The 25962-nt window shown below is 31.5% G+C and overlaps 2 protein-coding genes across 3 annotated transcripts in view; one reads left to right on the top strand and one right to left on the bottom strand.

Moving 5' to 3' along the window:
* Window positions 1-12459, top strand: part of LOC134713947 (probable global transcription activator SNF2L2) — a 39798-nt gene extending 27339 nt beyond the window's left edge. Inside the window, exons 27-34 of one of the 2 annotated variants that reach the window (XM_063575217.1) lie at window positions 5268-5375; window positions 6108-6340; window positions 6956-7061; window positions 7459-7560; window positions 7808-7964; window positions 9233-9261; window positions 9936-10025; window positions 11420-12459. In XM_063575217.1, coding sequence (XP_063431287.1) covers window positions 5268-5375; window positions 6108-6340; window positions 6956-7061; window positions 7459-7560; window positions 7808-7964; window positions 9233-9261; window positions 9936-10025; window positions 11420-11512 — 918 coding nt within the window. In that variant the 3' untranslated portion in view covers window positions 11513-12459. Of the gene's footprint in view, window positions 1-5267; window positions 5376-6107; window positions 6341-6955; window positions 7062-7458; window positions 7561-7807; window positions 7965-9232; window positions 9262-9935; window positions 10026-11390 lie in introns of both variants that reach the window. The other variant, XM_063575223.1, reaches the window with a different exon arrangement.
* Window positions 12460-15212: 2753 nt separating this feature from the next.
* On the bottom strand, window positions 15213-25834 carry LOC134713934 (ribosome biogenesis protein BRX1 homolog). Its single transcript, XM_063575214.1, has 10 exons — window positions 25678-25834; window positions 22555-22666; window positions 21869-21912; window positions 19789-19859; window positions 19047-19096; window positions 17974-18047; window positions 17299-17349; window positions 16555-16690; window positions 15963-16057; window positions 15213-15570 (listed from the first exon to the last, which is right to left on the bottom strand). The coding sequence occupies exons 1-10, from the start codon at window positions 25792-25794 to the stop codon at window positions 15385-15387; spliced, it is 936 nt and encodes a 311-aa protein (XP_063431284.1). The 5' UTR covers window positions 25795-25834; the 3' UTR covers window positions 15213-15384.
* Window positions 25835-25962: the final 128 nt, after the last annotated feature.

The following is a 25962-nucleotide window of genomic DNA, read 5'->3' as shown; positions in this document are numbered from 1 at the left end:
GTGTATTATAGGTTGACATTTATGTTTGTGTATTATAGGTTGACATTTATGTTTGTGTATTATAGGTTGACAGACTGACATTTATGTTTGTGTATTATAGGTTGACAGACTGACATGTATGTTTGTGTATTATAGGTTGACATTTATGTTTGTGTATTATAGGTTGACAGACTGACATTTATGTTTGTGTATTGTAGGTTGACATTTATGTTTGTGTATTATAGGTTGACAGACTGACATTTATGTTTGTGTATTATAGGTTGACAGACTGACATTTATGTTTGTGTATTATAGGTTGACAGACTGACATGTATGTTTGTGTATTATAGGTTGACAGACTGACATGTATGTTTGTGTATTATAGGTTGACATTTATGTTTGTGTATTATAGGTTGACAGACTGACATTTATGTTTGTGTATTATAGGTTGACAGACTGACATTTATGTTTGTGTATTGTAGGTTGACAGACTGACATGTCTGTTTGTGTATTATAGGTTGACAGACTGACATGTATGTTTGTGTATTATAGGTTGACAGACTGACATGTATGTTTGTGTATTATAGGTTGACAGACTGACATGTATGTTTGTGTATTATAGGTTGACAGACTGACATGTATGTTTGTGTATTATAGGTTGACAGACTGACATGTATGTTTGTGTATTGTAGGTTGACAGACTGACATGTCTGTTTGTGTATTATAGGTTGACAGACTGACATGTATGTTTGTGTATTATAGGTTGACAGACTGACATTTATGGTTGTGTATTATAGGTTGACAGACTGACATGTATGTTTGTGTATTATAGGTTGACAGACTGACATGTATGTTTGTGTATTATAGGTTGACAGACTGACATGTATGTTTGTGTATTATAGGTTGACAGACTGACATGTATGTTTGTGTATTGTAGGTTGACAGACTGACATGTATGTTTGTGTATTATAGGTTGACAGACTGACATGTATGTTTGTGTATTGTAGGTTGACAGACTGACATGTATGTTTGTGTATTATAGGTTGACAGACTGACATGTCTGTTTGTGTATTGTAGGTTGACAGACTGACATGTATGTTTGTGTATTATAGGTTGACAGACTGACATTTATGTTTGTGTATTGTAGGTTGACAGACTGACATGTATGTTTGTGTATTATAGATTGACAGACTGACATGTATGTTTGTGTATTATAGGTTGACAGACTGACATTTATGTTTGTGTATTATAGGTTGACAGACTAACCTTTGTGTTTGTGTATTATAGGTTGACAGACTGACATTTATGTTTGTGTATTATAGGTTGACAGACTGACATTTATGTTTTTGTATTATAGGTTGACAGACTAACATGTATGTTTGTGTATTATAGGTTGACAGACTGACATTTATGTTTGTGTATTATAGGTTGACAGACTGACATTTATGTTTGTGTATTATAGGTTGACATTTATGTTTGTGTATTATAGGTTGACAGACTGACATTTATGTTTGTGTATTATAGGTTGACAGACTGACATGTATGTTTGTGTATTATAGGTTGACAGACTGACATTTATGTTTGTGTATTGTAGGTTGACAGACTGACATGTATGTTTGTGTATTGTAGGTTGACAGACTGACATGTATGTTTGTGTATTATAGGTTGACAGACTGACATGTATGTTTGTGTATTGTTGGTTGACAGACTGACATGTATGTTTGTGTATTATAGGTTGACAGACTAACCTTTATGTTTGTGTATTATAGGTTGACAGACTGACATTTATGTTTGTGTATTATAGGTTGACAGACTAACCTTTATGTTTGTGTATTATAGGTTGACAGACTGACATGTATGTTTGTGTATTATAGGTTGACAGACTAACCTTTATGTTTGTGTATTATAGGTTGACAGACTGACATTTATGTTTGTGTATTATAGGTTGACAGACTGACATGTATGTTTGTGTATTATAGGTTGACAGACTGACATTTATGTTTGTATATTGTAGGTTGACAGACTAACATGTCTGTTTGTGTATTATAGGTTGACAGACTGACATGTATGTTTGTGTATTATAGGTTGACAGACTAACATGTCTGTTTGTGTATTATAGGTTGACAGACTGACATGTATGTTTTTGTATTATAGGTTGACAGACTGACATTTATGTTTGTGTATTATAGGTTGACAGACTGACATTTATGTTTGTGTATTATAGGTTGACAGACTGACATTTATGTTTGTGTATTATAGGTTGACAGACTGACATTTATGTTTGTGTATTATAGGTTGACAGACTGACATTTATGTTTGTGTATTATAGGTTGACATTTATGTTTGTGTATTATAGGTTGACAGACTGACATTTATGTTTGTGTATTATAGGTTGACAGACTGACATGTATGTTTGTGTATTATAGGTTGGCAGACTGACATTTATGTTTGTGTATTGTAGGTTGACAGACTGACATGTATGTTTGTGTATTGTAGGTTGACAGACTGACATGTATGTTTGTGTATTATAGGTTGACAGACTGACATGTATGTTTGTGTATTATAGGTTGACAGACTGACATGTATGTTTGTGTATTGTAGGTTGACAGACTGACATGTATGTTTGTGTATTATAGGTTGACAGACTGACATGTATGTTTGTGTATTGTTGGTTGACAGACTGACATGTATGTTTGTGTATTATAGGTTGACAGACTAACCTTTATGTTTGTGTATTATAGGTTGACAGACTGACATTTATGTTTGTGTATTATAGGTTGACAGACTAACCTTTATGTTTGTGTATTATAGGTTGACAGACTGACATGTATGTTTGTGTATTATAGGTTGACAGACTAACCTTTATGTTTGTGTATTATAGGTTGACAGACTGACATTTTTGTTTGTGTATTATAGGTTGACAGACTGACATGTATGTTTGTGTATTATAGGTTGACAGACTGACATGTATGTTTGTATATTGTAGGTTGACAGACTGACATGTATGTTTGTGTATTATAGGTTGACAGACTGACCTTTATGTTTGTGTATTATAGGTTGACAGACTGACCTTTATGTTTGTGTATCATAGGTTGACAGACTGACATGTATGTTTGTGTATTATAGGTTGACAGACTGACATTTATGTTTGTGTATTATAGGTTGACAGACTGACATTTATGTTTGTGTATTATAGGTTGACAGACTAACATGTCTGTTTGTGTATTATAGGTTGACAGACTGACATGTCTGTTTGTGTATTATAGGTTGACAGACTGACATGTATGTTTGTGTATTATAGGTTGACAGACTAACATGTCTGTTTGTGTATTATAGGTTGACAGACTGACATTTATGTTTGTGTATTATAGGTTGACAGACTGACATTTATGTTTGTGTATTATAGGTTGACAGACTGACATTTATGTTTGTGTATTATAGGTTGACAGACTGACATTTATGTTTGTGTATTATAGGTTGACATTTATGTTTGTGTATTATAGGTTGACAGACTGACATTTATGTTTGTGTATTATAGGTTGACAGACTGACATGTATGTTTGTGTATTATAGGTTGGCAGACTGACATTTATGTTTGTGTATTGTAGGTTGACAGACTGACATGTATGTTTGTGTATTGTAGGTTGACAGACTGACATGTATGTTTGTGTATTATAGGTTGACAGACTGACATGTATGTTTGTGTATTATAGGTTGACAGACTGACATGTATGTTTGTGTATTGTAGGTTGACAGACTGACATGTATGTTTGTGTATTATAGGTTGACAGACTGACATGTATGTTTGTGTATTGTTGGTTGACAGACTGACATGTATGTTTGTGTATTATAGGTTGACAGACTAACCTTTATGTTTGTGTATTATAGGTTGACAGACTGACATTTATGTTTGTGTATTATAGGTTGACAGACTAACCTTTATGTTTGTGTATTATAGGTTGACAGACTGACATGTATGTTTGTGTATTATAGGTTGACAGACTAACCTTTATGTTTGTGTATTATAGGTTGACAGACTGACATTTTTGTTTGTGTATTATAGGTTGACAGACTGACATGTATGTTTGTGTATTATAGGTTGACAGACTGACATGTATGTTTGTATATTGTAGGTTGACAGACTGACATGTATGTTTGTGTATTATAGGTTGACAGACTGACCTTTATGTTTGTGTATTATAGGTTGACAGACTGACCTTTATGTTTGTGTATCATAGGTTGACAGACTGACATGTATGTTTGTGTATTATAGGTTGACAGACTGACATTTATGTTTGTGTATTATAGGTTGACAGACTGACATTTATGTTTGTGTATTATAGGTTGACAGACTAACATGTCTGTTTGTGTATTATAGGTTGACAGACTGACATGTATGTTTGTGTATTATAGGTTGACAGACTAACATGTCTGTTTGTGTATTATAGGTTGACAGACTGACATGTATGTTTTTGTATTATAGGTTGACAGACTGACATTTATGTTTGTGTATTATAGGTTGACAGACTGACATGTATGTTTGTGTATTATAGGTTGACAGACTGACATTTATGTTTGTGTATTATAGGTTGACAGACTGACATGTCTGTTTGTGTATTATAGGTTGACAGACTAACATGTCTGTTTGTGTATTATAGGTTGACAGACTGACATGTATGTTTGTGTATTATAGGTTGACAGACTGACATTTCTGTTTGTGTATTATAGGTTGACAGACTGACATGTATGTTTGTGTATTATAGGTTATCAGACTGACATGTATGTTTGTGTATTATAGGTTGACAGACTGACATTTCTGTTTGTGTATTATAGGTTGACAGACTGACATGTCTGTTTGTGTATTATAGGTTGACAGACTAACATGTCTGTTTGTGTATTATAGGTTGACAGACTGACATGTCTGTTTGTGTATTATAGGTTGACAGACTGACATTTATGTTTGTGTATTATAGGTTGACAGACTGACATGTATGTTTGTGTATTATAGGTTGACAGACTGACATTTATGTTTGTGTATTATAGGTTGACAGACTGACATGTATGTTTGTGTATTATAGGTTGACAGACTAACATTTATGTTTGTGTATTATAGGTTGACAGACTGACATGTCTGTTTGTGTATTGTAGGTTGACAGACTAACATTTATGTTTGTGTATTATAGGTTGACAGACTGACCTTTATGTTTGTGTATTATAGGTTGACAGACTGACATGTCTGTTTGTGTATTGTAGGTTGACAGACTGACATGTATGTTTGTGTATTATAGGTTGACAGACTAACATTTGAGGATGAGAATGAGATTTATGGTAAAGGATCCAGACAGAGGAAGGAAGTAGATTATACAGATTCTCTTACAGAAAAACAGTGGGTTAAGGTAAGTGGATTATACATATTCTATCACAGAAAAACAGTGGATAAAGGTACATTTCAATTAATAAATCTAACTCTAACTGAATTTATATATTCACATTTTTTTCCATTATAAGGAGGAGTTTTATCAGTTTTTGGATGAATAATAGTTATTTACCTTTCTTTCTTTTTTATGCCCCACCTACGATAGTAGAGGTGCATTATGTTTTCTGGTCTGTGAGTCCGTCTGTTCGTTGTTCGTTCGTTCGTTAGTCTGTTAGTCCATTCCTCCAACTTCAGGTTAAAGTTTTTGGTCTAGGTAGTTTTTGATGAAGTTGAAGTCCAATCAACTTGAAACTTAGTATACATGTTCCCTATGATATGATCTTTCTAATTTTAATGCCAAATTAGAGTTTACCCCAATTTAAACATAGAAAATGATAGTGATTGCTTTACACCTCATTAGCACAAGGCTTTATCGCAGCGAGAAAATGATAGTGAGAGTGGGGCATCCATGTACTTTGGACACATTTTTTGTTTTCAAAATAAGTGGGAATGAGTATAAGATGGTAGAAAATAACATTTTTGAAAGGCAGTGAAATTCTTTTCAGAAAAAATTATATGATTTTCATTAAATATTAACAAAACCATCCCTGAGTATGTTTACTGATGAAATTACTTGTATTAAATTATAATTTCTACATTTCCATTATCAAATCTCTCTTTACTGTTATAAAAGTTTTAATTTTAAATTTAGGCCATTGAGGATGGTAATTTGGATGAAGTTGAAGAGCAACAAAAGGTGACTAAGAAACCCCCAAAGAAGAGGAAGGCAGAGAAAGAACACAAGGAGAAAGAACCAAAGGGGGGTTCAGATAAACCAAAGAAACGTAGAGGACGACCTCCTGTAGAGAAACAACCACCAAACCCACCTAAACTTACTAAAATCATGAAGAAAATCATGTCTATTGTGCTAAGATATAAAGATAGGTAAGTTATATATGCCATATATAATTATTATACCCTGCTCTGAAGGAGGGGGAATATAAACTTACTAAAATCATAAAGAAAATCATGTCTATTGTCCATAGATATAAAGATAGGTAAGTTATATATGCTATATGTAATTATAACCCTGTCTTATTTGTGTGTTCCATGAAATATCTTGTCACCTATTTCAGGGAACTACAAATCAAAGCTTCTTGAAAATTGAGTTCATGTTAGCCTTCTTTACCTTGTGATGCATTTTACATTCATTGCTCATCAACTTTCTATTTTGGAATACTTATATTTTTTCCAACAATCACCATGTATGAAGTAATTGTCCCTCACAAGTTTTCTGTATTATTTTTCTCTGGAACAGAATAACTTCATATTTTGATCAACACTTGCACAGTGATGTGTTGTGAAATGAAAGAGCTTTTTTTGGATCTGTATGACACCTACTTTTTGTTTTCTGATTCTGTAAATTACAAAGGGTAGTATGCGTAAAAAGACAAGTTCAACTTTGACAAGGAAACTAAAATGGAAATAATTTGATATAAAAGCAGATTTGAATTATTGCAATATACCAATATTTCTTAATATAATCTTATTTTTTAACAGTGACAACAGAGTTCTGAGTACAGAGTTTATAAATGTTCCTTCCAAGAAACTTTATCCAGAGTATTATGAGTTGATTGACAGACCAATTGATTTTAAAAAGGTCAAGGTAAGGAATTGTTACTATAATAAATAAATTCTTATTATTATTTAAAGTGCGAAAATATTTTCATTAGCAGATACTATTTATATCCATTGCAAAATATTCATATTAACAATGTGATTTCAATAATAAATTTCTGAAATTCATGAAATTTTTGTTACAATAATTTTCAACATTGTTTTTTGTTTTAGTAAGTTATGTGACGGAACATTGACTACTCTAGCCATTTTCTTGGGTTGCTGTATCTTCAACACCCATCTCACTTCTCTTTATATTTCTTTATAGTAGATTATCTTTTTTGGTGCTGTATAACACGAAAGTTGAAGAAATCAATTTGCGCATTTGTATGTCATTGAAAAAATATACTCAATCATTGTATAATTATATTTATTTTGCTGTGCAGAACAAGATTAAAGACCATAAATACAGGAGTTTGGAGGCTCTAGAGGAAGATGTAATGTTACTGTGTGAGAATGCCCAGTCTTACAACATAGAAGGATCTGCAGTATGTATTCATGTATTGTTTTTCAACAAAAGTTTCATTTCTATATTTGAGTTTTGTTTTTAGTCTAATGATTATCCAACTAAGCACAAATGGTTCTAATATCAGATATTAACTTATTATATTAGTGACGACTTCTCAGGGTCAGACATCTGCGGTTGTATCCGCTGTGCTCGGCGAAGCAATTTATTTTAGTTTATTGCTGTATTTTTAGTATTTTATTTTGACATATATTTTGTATACCTTGTAGATCCATGAAGATTCTATAGTCCTACAGTCTGTGTTTACTAATGCCAGACAAAGAGTAGAGAAAGAGATGGGTAATGGGTTAGGAGACTCAGATGGTAGTAGTAGTGATGAAGAAACAGAGAATGAAGACGGAGAGGAAGAAGATGACGAAGATAAAGGTACAAAATTGTGATTTTAAATAAAGAAGATGTGGTATGAGGACCAATGAAACATACATCTATGAGTGTCAATGAGACAAACATCCATATTTCAGTGCCAATGAGATAATATCCATCTATGAGTGTCAATGAGATAATATCCATCTATGAGTGTCAATGAGACAAATATCCATCTATGAGTGTCAATGAGATAATATCCATCTATGAGTGCCGATGAGACACTATCCATCTATTAGTGTCAATGAGACAAATATCCATCTATGAGTGTCAATGAGACAAATATCCATCTATGATTACCAATGAGATAATATCCATCTATGAGTGTCAATGAGATAATATCCATCTATTAGTGCCGATGAGATATCCATATTTGAGTGCCAATGAGACAAACATCCATCTATGAGTGTCAATGACATTATATCCATCTATGAGTGCCAATGAGACAATATTCATCTATGAGTGCCAATGACATTATATCCATCTATGAGTGCCAATGAGACACTATCCATCTATTAGTGTCAATGAGACAAACATCCATCTTTGAGTGTCAATGAGACAAATATCCATCTATGAGTGTCAATGAGATAATATCCATCTATGAGTGCCAATGAGATAATATCCATCTATGAGTGCCAATGAGATAATATCCATTTATGAGTGTCAATGAGACAAATATCCATCTATTAGTGTCAATGAGACAAATATTCATCTATGAGTGCCAATGAGATAATATCCATCTATGAGTGTCAATGAGATAATATCCATCTATTAGTGTCATTGAGACAAATATCCATCTATGAGTGTCAATGAGATAATATCCATCTATGAGTGCCAATGAGATAATATCCATCTATGAGTGTCAATGAGACAAATATCCATCTATGAGTGTCAATGAGATAATATCCATCTATGAGTGCAAATGAGATAATATCCACTGGTCTGCTCAGAGTCTGCTGAAAAATGCGTTCTAGTAGGGTGACATCTCTTCTCCCGGACTAATGAACTATTATGTTTAAAATCTGGCTCAGCATGTCTATCTTAGTACAAAACAGGGTCAATAATCATTGGATCTAGTTTTGAGTGTTGTAAGAAAGAGATTGATTATTCTTGTTAAGAAAAGAATCATTATTTTGTATTTACAATAAATTATAATTCTTACAGTGAATAATAAGTAAAACCTTTTAAAAATCATTATTACAATATTGAAATACAAGTAAAACAAAAATATATATTTATATATTTATTTTATGTTTTTTCTTTAATTACAGCCTCAAAATCAAAAACTCCCAGTAAAAAGGTAAGGTTTAATAGATTCCTTTTTATACACCTGTCAAAACTTTGGCAGGATGTATTATGGTATACAAATGTCCGGTGTCTACATGTATCTGTCCAGCATAAACATGTTGCACCGTAACTTGAGAACGACTTATCCAAATTTCATGAAACTTAATATAGTTGTTAAACAATCTGTATACTTTTTGGTGAAAATAAGATTAAAACTTTTTGAATTACCGGACTTTGTAACTAAAACAGAGGGGTTTCTTTTTCACATGTCGCGCCGTATCTCAAAAACGATGTACGATTATTCCTTAAAATTTTACAGACTTCTTAGTTATATTAATCTTAAAATCTGTATGCTTTTTGGTGATGATTGAAAATTTTATTATTGAGTTATTGATTATTTTATAAAAATGAGGAGTTTTTTTTTCACATGTTGCGCTGTATTGCAGCAACTATTGATGATTATTGCATAAAACATACTCACAAGACGATGAACAAATCATGTGCTCATGGAGCAGCTGTTTATTTTAAAATTAAATAATGTTTACACTAACAAATACTACTGAAGAACTATATACAATTGTATGCATTTGCTGAAAAAAAATAAAAAAATATTGAAAACATCTGATTTTCCCCTAAAAATATTCTTGTGTTCATTATATCTACATAAAAAGGTGAATGTTATTGTAGGCCCCAGAAAAAGAACGTACAAGTACAAGGAAAAGGAAAACAAGGATTCAGAAACCAATGATAAGTGATGATGATGAGGAAGAAGAGGAGGTATAAATATTATTTATTTTGTTTAATGTTCTTTCTATGATGATGATAATTCATACCATCATTGATCAACTATTTGACGGAAATTATGTCCTTTTGAAATGAAATGCCAACATTTTAAATCAGTTTTTATGAAGTTTAATATATCCACTTGGTTAATGACAAGATCTTAGAAGAGTTCAATTATCTACACTTATCAACTATTTTACACAAGTTATGCACAGAGGAAATCAACATGTTATAGAAATGGCAATGAAGCAACCTTACACTCACACTTGTTGTAGTAAAAAAATTAAAAGAACCCCCATAAAAAAAGTGAAGTTATTGCCCTTGGACAGTTAAAACATGTGTGGAACATTTTATTATCAAGTATCTGAAGTATCTGATAAAAACTAGATAACAGCAGTATCAGATATGTTTTAAGTTTTGAATATAAATTGGCCAGTTTATTAAAATGTATATATACACTGGCATATTAGTATATATAAAGCTAGTCAAGCATGAAAGCATACATTTTACTTACATACATTACATGTACAATACTAACTGATTTAATTTTTTATTTTTTATTCTTATGAATTGTTTAATTTCTTTAAAAATGTTTTCTTCTTTCAATGTGCATGAAATGACATATAATGTTTTAAACTAAACATGTTTACAAAAATTAAGATTTTACAAATACTCATGGGAATGTTAGAAACTCATAATTAAAAAAAACACATTACTGGTGGTTTCCACTTTACCTGTATGTTATTTTAATGCAACCAAAATAAATGGAATATTTGTTCATGTCCTATTCCACTGACTTGGAAGTTTTACACTTTAAAATAATTTTTTAGTTTTAGTTTTATTTCATTGAGGATTTAGTTCTTTAAAGTGTTTCCATTTGTTCTTGTATATTTGGAGTGCCATTTATCTTATCTTCATGAAAACTGAATCTGGACTTATTAACAATGCTATGTAGTAATATTGGTGATAGTTACAGCTTCTAATATGATACCTAAGTGTTGATATCCATCCTGTATATATAACATAAGCTTCTAATATGATACCTAAGTGTTGATATCCATCCTGTATATATAACATAAGCTTCTAATATGATACCTAAGTGTTGATATCCATCCTGTATATATAACATAAGCTTCTAATATGATACCTAAGTGTTGATATCCATCCTGTATATATAACATAATGTGACATAGTAAGTCTAGGAATGATTTTTCTACAAAAATAGATGCGGTATATGTGGAAGGGTTATATATAATGCTTTGTACATGCACCATTATAATCATTATATTTATTAGAGTAGTATTATGCTTGGCTTATATGCACGATACTAATGATGGTATATGCATGGTATATTTTCAGTATTATGACTAATTGTACATTGTACCTAGGACTCTGATAGTAGTGATGATGATCAACCACTCCAGACCTCCAAGACTTCACCGAGGAATTCTCCAGGAACAAGTGGTGGCAAGAAGAAGTGAAGAAACTGTTACGTTTATTATCATCAACTGTTGTTTCATTTTGTATTTTTATTATTAGCATAAATATTTTCTTACTGTAGTCTGTCTATTCACATTGTAGTTAAATTCTCTTGGCCTTAATTTAGTAGTTTGTGATGTGTAAAACTTACATTAAGAATGAATTGAAATACTTTTTGTTGAGTATGACTATTGAACATTTGATTGGTTTATTGTATATATGTGTAAGTACTTTTATCAAAATATAGTTCAACTTTATATTCAGGGAGCTAAACCTAGGATAAGGGATATAACTCTTTAGGAATTTTTTGTGATAGTTTTTTATATCAAGCTTCTTGTTTGATATTTTTCTGTTCAGTCAAAAGAAAGAGAATGTTTAATGTCAGATGCCTACATCATTGACGTTGACTACCAATATATAATGATAAACAGATTATCAATGATCTCTAGGATGTTTCACTGCAAGGCTCTTTCTTCGATGAGATTGTAGCTGTGAAGCTCCATCTTGTTTGAAGAACCATCAGTAATTTATAATTTTGTTGTACATGAATGCCTGCAGGCCTAAATTATAGAGTTATCTCCCTAAATCCAGGTATGTCCTCTCCTTTTTCAGTGACAAATTCTCTTGTCACCACCTGTAATCTCACTCATATAATTAGATATAGTACCTTAGTTATTGGTTCACATATAGTTCATAGATTCATCAAAATAATTATACAATATGTTATGGATTTTTTTGTAATAAAAGTTTCAAATGTTTGAAATTTTTGAAATTACTGTCATTTAGCATTTAAGATTAAAATACATGTATGCCATCTCTATAGAAAATCTCTATAAAACAATTATTTACATTTGTCATTAATCAGACTTCATTGGCATGCCATTGTTCGTTCTGCCATATTTATTATGTGTTACCATGTCTTTTGTGCAATTAAAATGAAAACCAAATATGTGGCTTTTAGTGTCTGATTTTTATGCCCCATCATAAACAGGGGCATTATGTTTTACCTTTGACAGTCCTTCTGTTTGACCGTTTTCTTCACGTCCATCCCATTTTTGTTTTCTCACTCTTAACTTAAGAATATAAATTTAATGAAACGTATACCCAATGCTAAGAAGTAAGACTCAGAGACAGAATTAGAGTTTGGGCAGTGAGTCTCGTCTTGTTCTAGAGTTATGCCCCTTTATTAATTGGAAAATTGCATATTTTGTGGAGCATGCAACTTCTGTCGCAAAAAGCTTGACATAGGGAAAGATGGCAGCTTAAACCAACTACTTTAAAGCTTTATATTTCAATAGATGGAAGACCTTGATGCTGCATTCTTTGTATATAGATGCCTCATGTTATAAAGTTTCAGTCTGTCATATGGTCATTGGCCTTGAACTCATTTTCATGGGGTTCAATGACTACAGTACTTGGGGAAAAAGTTAAGATATTTTGTAATGATAATTTCTCTTTTATTATGAATAATAGGATAACTATATTCAGTATGTTTGAAACCTTTAAGGTTCTCATGTCTTTTGACAGTTTTAATCTGACCTTGACCTCATTTCATGGATCAGTGAACAAGGTTAAGTTTTTGTGGTCAATTCCATATCTCAGATTCTATAATCAATAGATCTACAATATTTGGTGTATGTAATATAAAATTTATTTGCCTCTTATTGGAGAGTATATAACAAAAGCAGACATTTACAATTAACCATATACAAACAACACTGAGTACACATTGGCAGAGGTGATAAAACTGCCAAAGGCAAGGTATTTAACTTTATCCCATTGTCAGTTAATTGGAGTGTTACACAATCGGGTAACAATTTTACCAGAAATGCCAAAGGCATGAAATTATGAAATTTTATTTCTGAATAGGCTTCTGTTTAGGGCATTTTTTGAGACAATGGCGTCATTCAAAGAAGTGAAAAAAGGGCATGACGTTTATCCATGCTAAACATGCTTGGGGGAAACACTAAGAGAACTTATGATTTGCACAGTTGCAGATCTTGGAAATTGTCCATTAATGAGAAATTGATCTAAATATTTCGATAAACCATATTCAAGAAAATCACGGAATGAGGCGGCGGAGTAGGAAAGTGGTTAAAGTTCAGCTTTTGTGTTTTGTTCTATGTTTCTTGTACTATATGCAAAAGGTCAACTATATTTGGTGTAGGAAAATATTTTATCATGTATATGTCAGTCTGTCAAGTTTTATTTGGCCTTGACCTCATTTTCACTGTTCATGGCTCAGTGTTAAATCTGAATGTTTTAGTATGTTTTTCTCTCACTATATGCAATAGGTCAACTATATTTGGTGTATGAAATAATTATAAGGTGTATATGTCTGTCTTTCAGGTATCTTATGACCTTGACCTCATTTTCATTGTTCAAGGTTGAATTTGTTGATTATATACTCTAAGCTATAGGTCAACTACTAGGTCAGATGAACCATGCCAGATATACATTTACACCATACAATCAATCTATGCAATAAATAACTTCATCTTCATGAGGTTGATGGTAAGTTTTCTTGGTTAAGTTTGTTTATAAGAGACTATTAGCAATAGGTCAACTATATTTGGTGTATGGAATGATTGTAAGCTTCACATGTATTTCCTGGATTTTCAACATTAATTTGATACTTGTAGTAAAGCTTTATATTCATATTAGGACTGTCAACATAAAATCAAGTCTGTGAAGTAGGCTAGACATTTAAGCTTCTGTACTCTTGTTTATCATGAATTTTTGTTTTGTTGGCATGGCCAATTGATGAAGTTGCTATAGAACATCATATTTCTAAAGTTTGTCTTGTTGGCTGATAACAAAATGGATCAAAGACTCAAGCGGTTGCAAAAATAATGTAAATGTCATATGAACCCTGCCAAATAGATCTGTATGCCTTAAGTCATTAATTGGTTGATCTCTCGCTTCAAATATCTGAGAAAAGGGTGTTACCAAATAAACTTAAAAAGTTGAACCAATGAATCATGGAAATAAGGTCATGGTCAGATGAACACTACTACACAGTTTATAATCATTCAATTAACCAAATACAGTTGGCCTGCATATCTATACTATTAAATTACTATCAAATTGTAATTTAACAAAATAATCCCAAAATAAAGTTTCGAAGCTGGTTCCTTACTGTCCAAGTTTTAAAGGCAGAAATGGTTTTGTATTCAATTTGTCTTGCATTTATCACAACCCAACCCACCTCCAAATCTCACCACTCAAATGCTCCCACTAATTAATATAATTTGCATCATTTAACCAAACTTGCACCACTCAAAAAAAAAAGAAGAAATATAACAATCATTATCTTGAAGAAACAAGTTTAATTATTAGATTTCTTATTCGTCTCTTAGTAAATTCCTCCTTTCTGAACATAATGCACCAGAGCATAAAAACAGTTTGAGTAACAAGAACTCAAGCTGTGTGTCACCATAAACATCCTGGCATGTTTTTAAAGTTGACATATTGTTTATATTTTCTGGTCTGTGTGTCCGTTCATTCGTCCGTCCGTCCGTCTGTCCTGCTTCAGGTAAAAGTTTTTTGTCAAGGTAGTTTTTGAAGAAGTTGAAGTCCAATCAACTTAAAACTTATTACATGTGTTCCTTATAATATGATCTTTCTTATTTGAACCTGGATGGAAAACAGTAGCAAAATTGTTTGTTGTTTTGATTTTTTTGCCATATGATATAATTCTACTTGAATATTGGTCAGATTTATTCTTATTCAGATAACATACAAGACATATCTTGTTATCCTCAGCTTAAATTACAAAGAAAGATGTGCATTACACTATTTGATGATAAAAAGTTACGGCACTTTAATTCAATGTTCAGACACAAAAGCAATGTAATGATTGGAGAATTTTTATTTAAGTGACCCTATAAAATGTATTTTTGTCTGCTCCTTTTGCATCCTCTGGTCTTATTGTTACAAACACTTCATCAGTAGGGTCCATTTTATATGAGTCGGGTAAATATCTATCTTTTCTTGCTTGTTTGGAATGCAGTTTGTCAATATATTTCATAGCAACTTTCTGCTTCAAAGATCTTCTATACTGTAAAAAGAAATAGCAATAATATAGTAATACATCTTGCAACAAATTCCTATGTATATTTGTTTTATATCAAATTACTGCCTGGATATGGAGGTACTGGGCCATAAAAATACTAGGCAAATTTAACATGGTATTTTTGTGTGTGTGTTGTATAGTTGCTGTTTTGTCATTAAAAAAATACCCCCCCCCCCCCCCCCTGAATTTCATTGAAGCATTCAAAATTGGTAATTATTTATAACATTGCCTTTAAATTTCAAAATAGTTGTTAAAGCGTTTATACACAATTTATTACCTGGGAAACAAAAGGTAAGAAGGACAGGTGGACAAACATGTGGCTCACTAAATACCCACACCTCATTGAGGAGGGGAAATAATATAATAAATATACAAACCTCATTTGGTGATACAAAGGTAGGATTCTGATACAGAGTTGGACCACCAAAACTTCCGCTAAACATCCTTATTGGGTTCAAAACAAATCTAGGCCCTGAAATGTAAAGAAGTGTGAAAATCATACATAATTAATTTTATTAGACTAATTATTTAAACTATGTTTAACTCTGATAATAATAAGTAATAGCAAGTAAAACTGTGAGCTACTGCTCACTGATGATACCCTCGCTGAAATATTTCGGTAAACAGGAAGTTGTTGAATGATGAATTTGAAATGAAAATATTCAAGGGAAGGACGGACTGACTGATGGAAGGATGGACAGACAGACAGAGGTAAAACAGTATTCCCCCATTTTTTTAAAGCGAGGTTATAAATATGTAGAATATAACTTATGATTTAAAATAAAATTCTGTACCCGTATATAATTATCATACAACAATATCAACAGGTACAACTTGAAATATCTGAACCACATGAAAACCGAAATATCAATAAAATTATAGAGAAGATAAATTATAGATTTTATGCCATATAATTACAAAGAGAGATGAAAATTTCATTCAGATATGTAAAATAACATGTGTTCCTACCTATTTCTGCCAAAGATCCATCTTCCTCTAAAATTTGATAGTTTCTGAACCATACCCTGTTATCATGTATGGAGAATGTATAAACATTGTCATAAAATGGTTGACTCTTAGGATGAGAGTTTGGCGTTGAAAAGATCTGAAAGAAAATTTTCATCAGTAAGACTTTTCTAGCTGTCAACATAAATCCAGATTATAGATTCCACAACTGCAACAAGTGTGTTACGATATTTCTCCACTCGTGACAGTTAAATTTTAATATTTAAAGCGTGAGGCTTTGCCGAGCTTTTTAAACAGTTAAAATTAAACTGTCGAGAGTGGAGAAATATCATAATACATGAGTTATAGTGGTGGAATCTGTTTCTCTAATGATTTTTATCCTTCTTTTTCAAAGATTTGAAGAAAGTTGTGTACTTTTTATGTGACGTCATCAGGAATTTTCGCCTTTTTTCATGATGTCACAATAGGAAAATTCAGAAGAAACAAAGAAAATTTAGCGTCAAAATAAAATTTCGACCAATCATTTGCTCACTAGAGATTAGAAATATTTATATCTCACACCGGTCAGGAAATGTGAAAATTGCATGAAAATTAGAGAAGTCAATATTATGAATAACCAAGTCAAAAGATAACTTAAATAGATCCCTATGGAAGAGAACTTATTATGTGTAGGGTGAAAAGTGAGAAAGACATATAGTTCATTTCTTAAAATCTTGGAAATGAGTAACTTATTTGTATGTATAATACCTGTGTAAATAATTCTCTCATTAAAGTCCAGTGTGGTTCAGATTCAAAAGTCTGAAAAGATAAATCACATGTTCATTTAAAAAAAAATATAATTTGTTTTTAACAAAAACATAACATTTCTTAAAAAGAAAGATAGCTTGCTAAAAATTTTATGTGTAGCAATGTAAATAAAAAGCTGCATTTAAATGATACCACTGTACTTATTTTCATTATTAACTTCCAATTACTTAAAAAGTGACTTTTTTGAAATATTTAAAAATATGATAAGAAAGCTTTTCCTTTTTATAAAACTTGAATTTCATGTAATTAGTCCCACAAATGGCGTACAAGGGCAGTAAGTAAAGTAAGTAAGTCCTACAAATCTGAATAACACTCAAGTTTTTTTTTAAATTTTATGACTAGACAAAACAAATGCCACATGAGATTAAACCTATAAAATCAAATGTCATTATCTCTTACCTTATCAAAAGACAAAAGTGGTCTATTATCTCTTACCTTATCAAAAGACAAAAGTGGTCTATTATCTCTTACCTTATCAAAAGACAAAAGTGGTCTATTATCTCTTACCTTATCAAAAGACAAAAGTGGTCTATTATCTCTTACCTTATCAAAAGACAAAAGTGGTCTATTATCTCTTACCTTATCAAAAGACAAAAGTGGTCTATTATCTCTTACCTTATCAAAAGACAAAAGTGGTCTGGATCCTTTCAGACAATTACCAGTCATTTTCAGTTCTAACATTGTGTGTACTGTAAAAGAAAAAGACTAGTTTAATCTCAAAACAGGCAAAGCAATACAAATATAAGAATCTTAAAACATCAATACAGTCGATTTAAATTAGCATCTAGAAACATACTGTGTTGTGACCCATGAAATATTAAAAAAAATGTGTAAGGGTTCCGCGGAACCCAGTGTCTCGCCTTCTTTGCTGTAAATCACAGGCTCAACAAAAATGAGGAAAAAATCAATACAAATATTCCTCTTGATACTATCTTATGATTTTAAGAAGCTTCTGTCCAAGTTTGGTTAAATCTAGGATAGTTAATGAATCTAATAAATGTTTTGAAAAATTAAACTGTAGACTGTATGTAATGTTAACTGGAAGAAAATCTAAGTCTATTTAAAAGTAAAATACAGAAAAAATGGAGTTATCTTTTTACAAAATTTACTTCTGGACATATCTTATGATCATAAATAAGCTTCTGTCCATGTTTGGTACAAACCAAGGATAGTTTAAGAAATTTATTAAAATTCTAAAAACTTTAAACAGAGTGAATGTAATGTTTCCCCGCAGAAAAAACTAGGTCCATTTATAAGTAAAATACGGAAAAAATAGAATTTTATTTTTACAAAATTTACTTCTGGATACTATCTTATGATCATAAACAAGCTTCTGTCCAAGTTTGGTAGAAATCCAGTATGGTTTAAGAAAGTTATTAAAATTTCAAAAACTTTAACCACAGAGTGAATATTTGTGGACAATGCCGACGACAACGGAATGTAGGATCGCTTAGTCTCGCTTTTTCGACTAAAGTCGAAGGCTCAACAAAAATCACTTACACCTTTTTTGACTATATGTACTCATTCATGAATATTAAATTGCATGAAATTATCCAAACAAAGTATTTAAACTATTCCTAAAAACATTCTTACAAAGAAAAGTCCTTTTGAATGTATTTCCTATAAACTGTGTAAGATTATATAGTAGTTAATAACATTTCCAATTAAATTTTAATGTATATACAAACCATTTTCTACTAAAAACTTTACAGAAGGTCCTCTGGGACAATTGGCTATCCTGGAAAAGAGACAATCACTATTGGAGAAAATATGATCTAAGCTTTAATTTCGATATTAAAGTATATTGGTCAGGGATTCAACTTGATAAATACAGATATGGTGAAAACTCAATTTATATAAAAAATGACAGATATTGCAACTTGAAAGATTTGAAGGTCATTCACATGAAGATTTAGCAGATATTACATTTTTGAAATGTATATCCTCATTATTCTGGCCAAAATAACCTACAATTTCATGTGAAATAAATCCTGCATTTTCCCTTCCTCTGATGCTTAGATATAAATTTGGTTATTTTATGTGGGCATACTTTTTCAATCCAAACTATACACAAAAGGGAAAACCAGATAAGTAATTCTAACTTCATAATATATATAGTTTACTGCTATGATTGAAGGCAGAATTTGGTTTTATTTTCTGATTTTCTTTATCTTTAACCATTTCAGGGAAAACTGAAGATCAAGTTTATTGAAGTGTGATAACTTATAAATGTACAAAGTAGGGTGCCAAATATGGGATTCATTGTGCCTACTTATTTGATTATTGCAAGGGGTGCATTTTAAAGGCAATTCAGATTTTTTTTTTTTTTACCATAACCATTGTACAGCAATACAATTGATTTGATTAGAATTACTCTGAAAGTAATTTATAAAACTGAACAAAATGTCAAACTAACAATAAAACACATACCACATATACAAATCTTTCCTTTTCTTTGCTTCAAAGAATATACATTTATTGCAGTTTTTCATTTCACAGATCTGAAGAAGAAAAAAGAGAGATAAAAATGGAGACTGGTCAAAGAGACCCGTCCATAGAGCAGACAACAGCCAGAGGCATTGTTTCTCCATCTTTTTTATTGGCAGAAAAAGAGGTAATTCATTGCTTTTGCATTGGTCCAACACAAGGGATAGTTAATGTGTCAAATTCATGTAGGAACTGACAACACTGACATTTATCTCTATATATCAAAATTTCACCACTTATTTTCATATCTAAACTTTTTAATAAAATTCTTTTCTTTGTCAGATCAATAAATTAAAACGATTCCATGAATTAACAATTTTCCTATTCAGAATCTTAACAAACATATAAAACACATGTTACCAAAGCTACACAAGAATTATTGATTGACAATGGTTTACCAGATAAAGATAGACATAAGAAGATGGGGTATGAGTGCCAATGAGACCACTGCATTTTATTATATCCTGCATCTACCAGATAAAGATAGACATAAGAAGATAGGGTATGAGTGCCAATGAGACCTCTGCATTTCATTATATCCTGCATCTACCAGATAAAGATAGACATAAGAAGATAGGGTATGAGTGCCAATGAGACCACTGCATTTCATTATATCCTGCATCTACCAGATAAAGATAGACATAAGAAGATGGGGTATGAGTGCCAATGAGTTTACCAGATAAAGATAGACATAAGGAGATAGGGTATGAGTGCCAATGAGACCACTGCATTTCATTATATCCTGCATCTACCAAATAAAGATAGACATAAAGAGATAGGGTATGAGTGCCAATGAGACCACTGCATTTTATTATATCCTGCATCTACCAGATAAAGATAGACATAAGAAGATGGGGTATGAGTGCCAATGAGACCACTGAATTTCATTATATCCTGCATCTACCAGATAAAGATAGACATAAGGAGATAGGGTATGAGTGCCAATGAGACCACTGCATTTCATTATATCCTGCATCTACCAGATAAAGATAGACATAAGGAGATGGGGTATGAGTGCCAATGAGACCTCTGCATTTCATTATATCCTGCATCTACCAAATAAAGATAGACATAAGGAGATAGGGTATGAGTGCCAATGAGACCACTGCATTTTATTATATCCTGCATCTACCAGATAAAGATAGACATAAGAAGATGGGGTATGAGTGCCAATGAGACCACTGAATTTCATTATATCCTGCATCTACCAGATAAAGATAGACATAAGGAGATAGGGTATGAGTGCCAATGAGACCACTGCATTTCATTATATCCTGCATCTACCAGATAAAGATAGACATAAGGAGATAGGTATGAGTGCCAATGAGACCACTGCATTTCATTATATCCTGCATCTACCAGATAAAGATAGACATAAGAAGATGGGGTATGAGTGCCAATGAGACCACTGCATTTTATTATATCCTGGATCTCATCAACCCTTATATTCTTATAACTCCTAGATCCACATTGTAATTAGAAATCAAGATTCAGCTTGCAACCTCAGATAAATTCAATAGTCAAAGACACTCAAATAGATAATTTAACCGTGTAAAATATACAAGTTCATTTTTTAATATGGTTAAGGCCATTAGTTTTTTTGGTTTGAATTGTTTTACATTGTCATTTCGGGGCCTTTTATGGCTGACTATGTGGTATGGGATTTGCTCATTGTTGAAGGCTGTACAGTGACCTATAGCTGTTAATTTCTGTGTCATTTTGGTCTCTTGTAGAGAGTTGTCTCATTAGCAATCATATCACATCATCTTTTTAAGTTCTTATCCTATTGCATCTGTTTAATGCCAGAAAATCAGTACTAACAAAAAAAACAAATCTAATGATGATTGATGCTTTTCTGTTAGAAGATTATTTTGGCATTTGATTTATTCAGTTGTACAGATTGGAGATGTCCAGATTTGAAAAGATTGCAGCTAATGCAAATGTGATGGTGGACTGTCTGTTAAGACTTTAGAAAAGTGGATCTTATTTCACATGGGACATTATTTCAATAAAATAAACAAACCTCATTCACAACAAACAGCTGGTCTTTCTTGTCCATTTTACTTTCTACAAGGTAAACAAATGTAAAATGTAAATTATACTACAAATTACAAAGCAATAGGTTGCAATGTGGTCTTAACTCTTAATGTGTATTTTGTGCAAACTGTCCAGAAGATCTTCATGTCCAGTTAGTAATAAACAATGGGTCATAACATATATTCTTAATATCATGATTCATCATAATATTTCATTTACTTCAATATCAAATGTGAATGAATAAAATCAAACTTAATCATTTTAGTTTGGTTTCAACAATTTTTTACTTCTTTTCATATTATGTTTGAAAAAATTGATTGTAATGATTACTTTTACTCTGGGTGCTGTGAAATGGCAAATACTAATTTGAGTATTTATATTCTTTCTATTAAAAATGTTACATTGAGAAAAATAACCTTCTATCACATGATAAATTATATATAATCTGTATAGTACATTCTCTACGAATGGAAACCTAAAATGGTGATTTGCTGGTCAACAAAAATAATTATTTTTTTCAAAATTCTTAAAATCTAAAGGTACTGGGAGCAAAGCTCACAAAATGTGTTAGAGCACAAAATAATCACGATAGCTGGATACACAACAAAACAGTATAGCATAAGAAGTTCATCAATGACAAAGGTATTAAAATAACAGACAAGTGTACAATACCTGCTTTTGAGTGTGGCATTAAAGTTCTCAAATCCTTCATCAAATGTCTGGCTCTGTAAGATACACCTCTAGAAGAAAATACAAGAACCCGCTCTTTGTTGATCCATTTTTTCTGCAAGAAAGAAAAAATCATAATCTACTAATTGTCAATGGGTCTGTTATGGTGGCTTTATGGTTTCAGACTTTAACGATTGGTAAATTTTGAATATAAAAAAGAAAAAGATTGAACATCAGAAATCTGCAATTGACAGCTCCAGATTATGATGATTCTGTTATCATAATTGGTAAATGATGATAAAATTGACATGAATTTCAAAATCTTGTTTATAAAGAGATAGGTTTATTTGAACAGCCAGAGTTATCTCATTGGAAATCGTACCACATCTTCATAATTTTATAGACAATAGACAATATTTTATTAGCACAAACACATTTACATTTAATGGTTATGGCATACAAAATTAAGACAATAAACTTACAATAGTTAAATTCATTATAATTATATTAGAGTGACAGTGATATTCACAGCGAAGAAGAAAAAGACTATAAATATCAATACATTATTCATGTTCATGAACAATTAAAAAAAGAACACAAACAAAAATTAGGTTGCATATTAAAAGAAATACAAGTTATACAGATGTTCTCAATAAAAAACAATCATTAATATACTTTATGGTGATTTTTATAATGACTGGTAGACTGCTATTTAAAAGTGCATTCAAAAGCTTCAGTGTTATAGTGGACTGCAATTTAATAAAATTGAAATTAAGGCCTAAAAAAAATAATGTTGTGTTTCCGATCACCCCCTTGAAATTTTGAAGGGACGGTAGATAGGGATTTTTTTTTTTTTTTTTTTTTTTTTATAATATTATGCTTCATAATTTGCTGCCTCGGTTCCATGGACACTTTGTTCATTGCTTAAGACCATTTGACAATTTTCAAGAATATTTCATGTTTCTACTGTATACCATAGAAAGGGGTGTGTAGTCAGCAGTTTTTTACCCAGGGAATGAAATTGATGGAAGGGGTGCAGACTATGCAGTACTGTAGGATTTCATAACATTTTTTTTCCAGAGTTGGGATACGATGTTGAACGAGGTTTGGCCAAGTAAACAGAAACATCATGTGTTGTCAATGTTATAATGTATTCTTGACAACTTTTTGTATTATTTAGAAATAAAAGTATTCTTGACTACTCTTTGTTATTATTTTTAAATAAAATAAACAATCTAGTGTTGACTTAGTAATGTGCATAAAAATCAGCCTGTGATCCAATGTCTGCTTTGTTTCGGATTTGGTAAAATTTGTGTCATTGCATCTTAACAGTGTACCTGAATCCTGAATATCAATGAAAGTAGAAACCTAGTGAAATCTTCCCAAGATCGATTTCGTTTAATGTTATTCACGTGTGTACAGTACAAGTAAACCACGATGTGCCATTTTGAATATGTGTGATTAAAAAGTATAAAAATTTTCATATTCAGACTTTTTGTGTTTCACTCTTAACTTATCAACGTAAATAAATCAAGACCTAGCCTAACATTTTTTAATTGTAAATTGTAACCATTAATACTGAAAGTGTAAACCTGAAAGAAGTGGAATTTTTGTATACGAAACTAGTATATTTCCAGGTGAAAGGTCACATTGTGCAGGTGTATTGTCTTACTTGAATGAGTTTACGGGTTTGTGTGTAAGACATTGGATGAATTTCATTGCTTATGTCAAAAAAGGTTTTACTTTCTGTAAAATTTAGAAATATTTGTTTATCCGCGAAATAGTCACACTTTCCCGTTGAACATTGAATAGGACGCGTTGCCATGTTCAAACACTGACAAACGAAAATAACTACTGCGCATGCTCCCGCATATATAATTAGCTACGAAGATTATACTTTCCAGTACATTCTAAAAATAAGCCTCGAGTTTAAAATTAGCGTTGTTTTCTTTTTGGGCGATAAAAAGATCGAGGGACTTAGAATTTTTTATTTTCTTTCAGAAAAAACGGTCGGTAGGGATACAAATTATTTTTTTTCCCACATCAGCTGTAAAAACTTAGAGTCAGGGATCTGAAGGACGGTCGGTCGGGTGACTGGAAACACAACATTTTTTTTTTTAGGCCTAAGATTTTTATTAATATTTTGTATATCTCTCAAAGATGTACAAAATGTATAGCATGGACAGATTGAGAAGAAATTGTATTCATCCTTAATTTCTTGTCTGTTACAGGATAAGCCAATGGGTTTACTTCTTTCAATGTTGGTATAACGCCCTCTTTCAATTGCTAGGGAATGAGCACTTAGTTTAAATTTACTGAAAACTGATTGGTCAGTTTTGAATTTACATATATCAATATATGGGGGCCTTTTTCTCTCACATTCACACCAAATTTTTATTTGAATTTCAGTTGAATTATTAGATATTTTTTAAAGTATATACCAAAAATGTTTATAGCAATACACTTACCATGACACCAAAAAAAACCTTGTCAGAATCTCACTTCATTTTAAATTTATAATCAAGTTTTGGTAAGTGTATTGCTACATATATATATATTTTTTATCGTGGTTTCTAAACCACGATAAAAAATATATATACATATGTATGTACCAATACACTTACCAAAACTTGATTACAAATTATCAAACACAAAACCAATAAAAAATGGGCTTATAAAGGTGTATGGGATTGGTGCAAGGTACATATATGATTGACTTTAAAGACTGTAGGGTGCAAAAGTGAGAGGGGGCGAACATGAATAAGAGCCAACTTGAATGGGCGCAAATGGACCCAGATTCAAACTCAATAGTGTACATCACTAAAACCGATGTGATTCATCAATAAAACCGATGCATTTAATTGGAAGTCCCAAGCAAACTCAACTAACTTGTGCGCAGACCACTTGAACGCGTCACACAATAACCAAAAGGAATCTGTGATGTACCCATCCTAATAATTAGAAGTGAGAAATACAGATACAGAATTTGACAATCATTCATTTGAATGGTTATCCCTCATGAAGTCATAAATACTATGTTTATGGTTTCAAATTATTAAATTATTGCCTATCATGTTTTTGTAAAAAAAATCATAACAAATACACTTGAAATTTCTAATAAATTACAATTTTTTTCAGTGGTTCGTCTGAAGATATTGTGGTGGGTAAGTGCACATCATTTTCTTTCTGAGAAGCCTTTTCTTCCTTTTCAACATCAGCACGTGTTCGCTTTTTCTTCGCCATGTTTACATTTGTGATTTGCTCCGTAAAAGTGCTATAATATTTTATTAAATATGTTAATACTTTATTATTGAGTGATCAATTTTCTTTAATTATACATTATTTTAAATATTTTGACAATAATTGATTCGATAAAAAGAACTTTGTCTTCAAAATATTAAATATAAGATT

This window comes from Mytilus trossulus, chromosome 1, assembly GCF_036588685.1.
Source record: "Mytilus trossulus isolate FHL-02 chromosome 1, PNRI_Mtr1.1.1.hap1, whole genome shotgun sequence".
Lineage (NCBI taxonomy): Eukaryota > Metazoa > Mollusca > Bivalvia > Mytilida > Mytilidae > Mytilus > Mytilus trossulus.
This window is presented reverse-complemented; position numbering and strand designations above follow the sequence as displayed.

Coding starts and splice junctions, on each gene's coding strand:
- LOC134713934 (XM_063575214.1), bottom strand. CDS start 25,794: ATGGCGAAGAAAAAGCGAACACGTGCTGATGTTGAAAAGGAAGAAAAG. Junction 22,667..25,677: donor ACGAACCACTGAAAAAAATT/GTAATTTATTAG, acceptor TCTTTCTTGCAG/AAAAAATGGATCAACAAAGA. Junction 18,048..19,046: donor AAAGTTTTTAGTAGAAAATG/GTTTGTATATAC, acceptor TTTCTTTTACAG/TACACACAATGTTAGAACTG.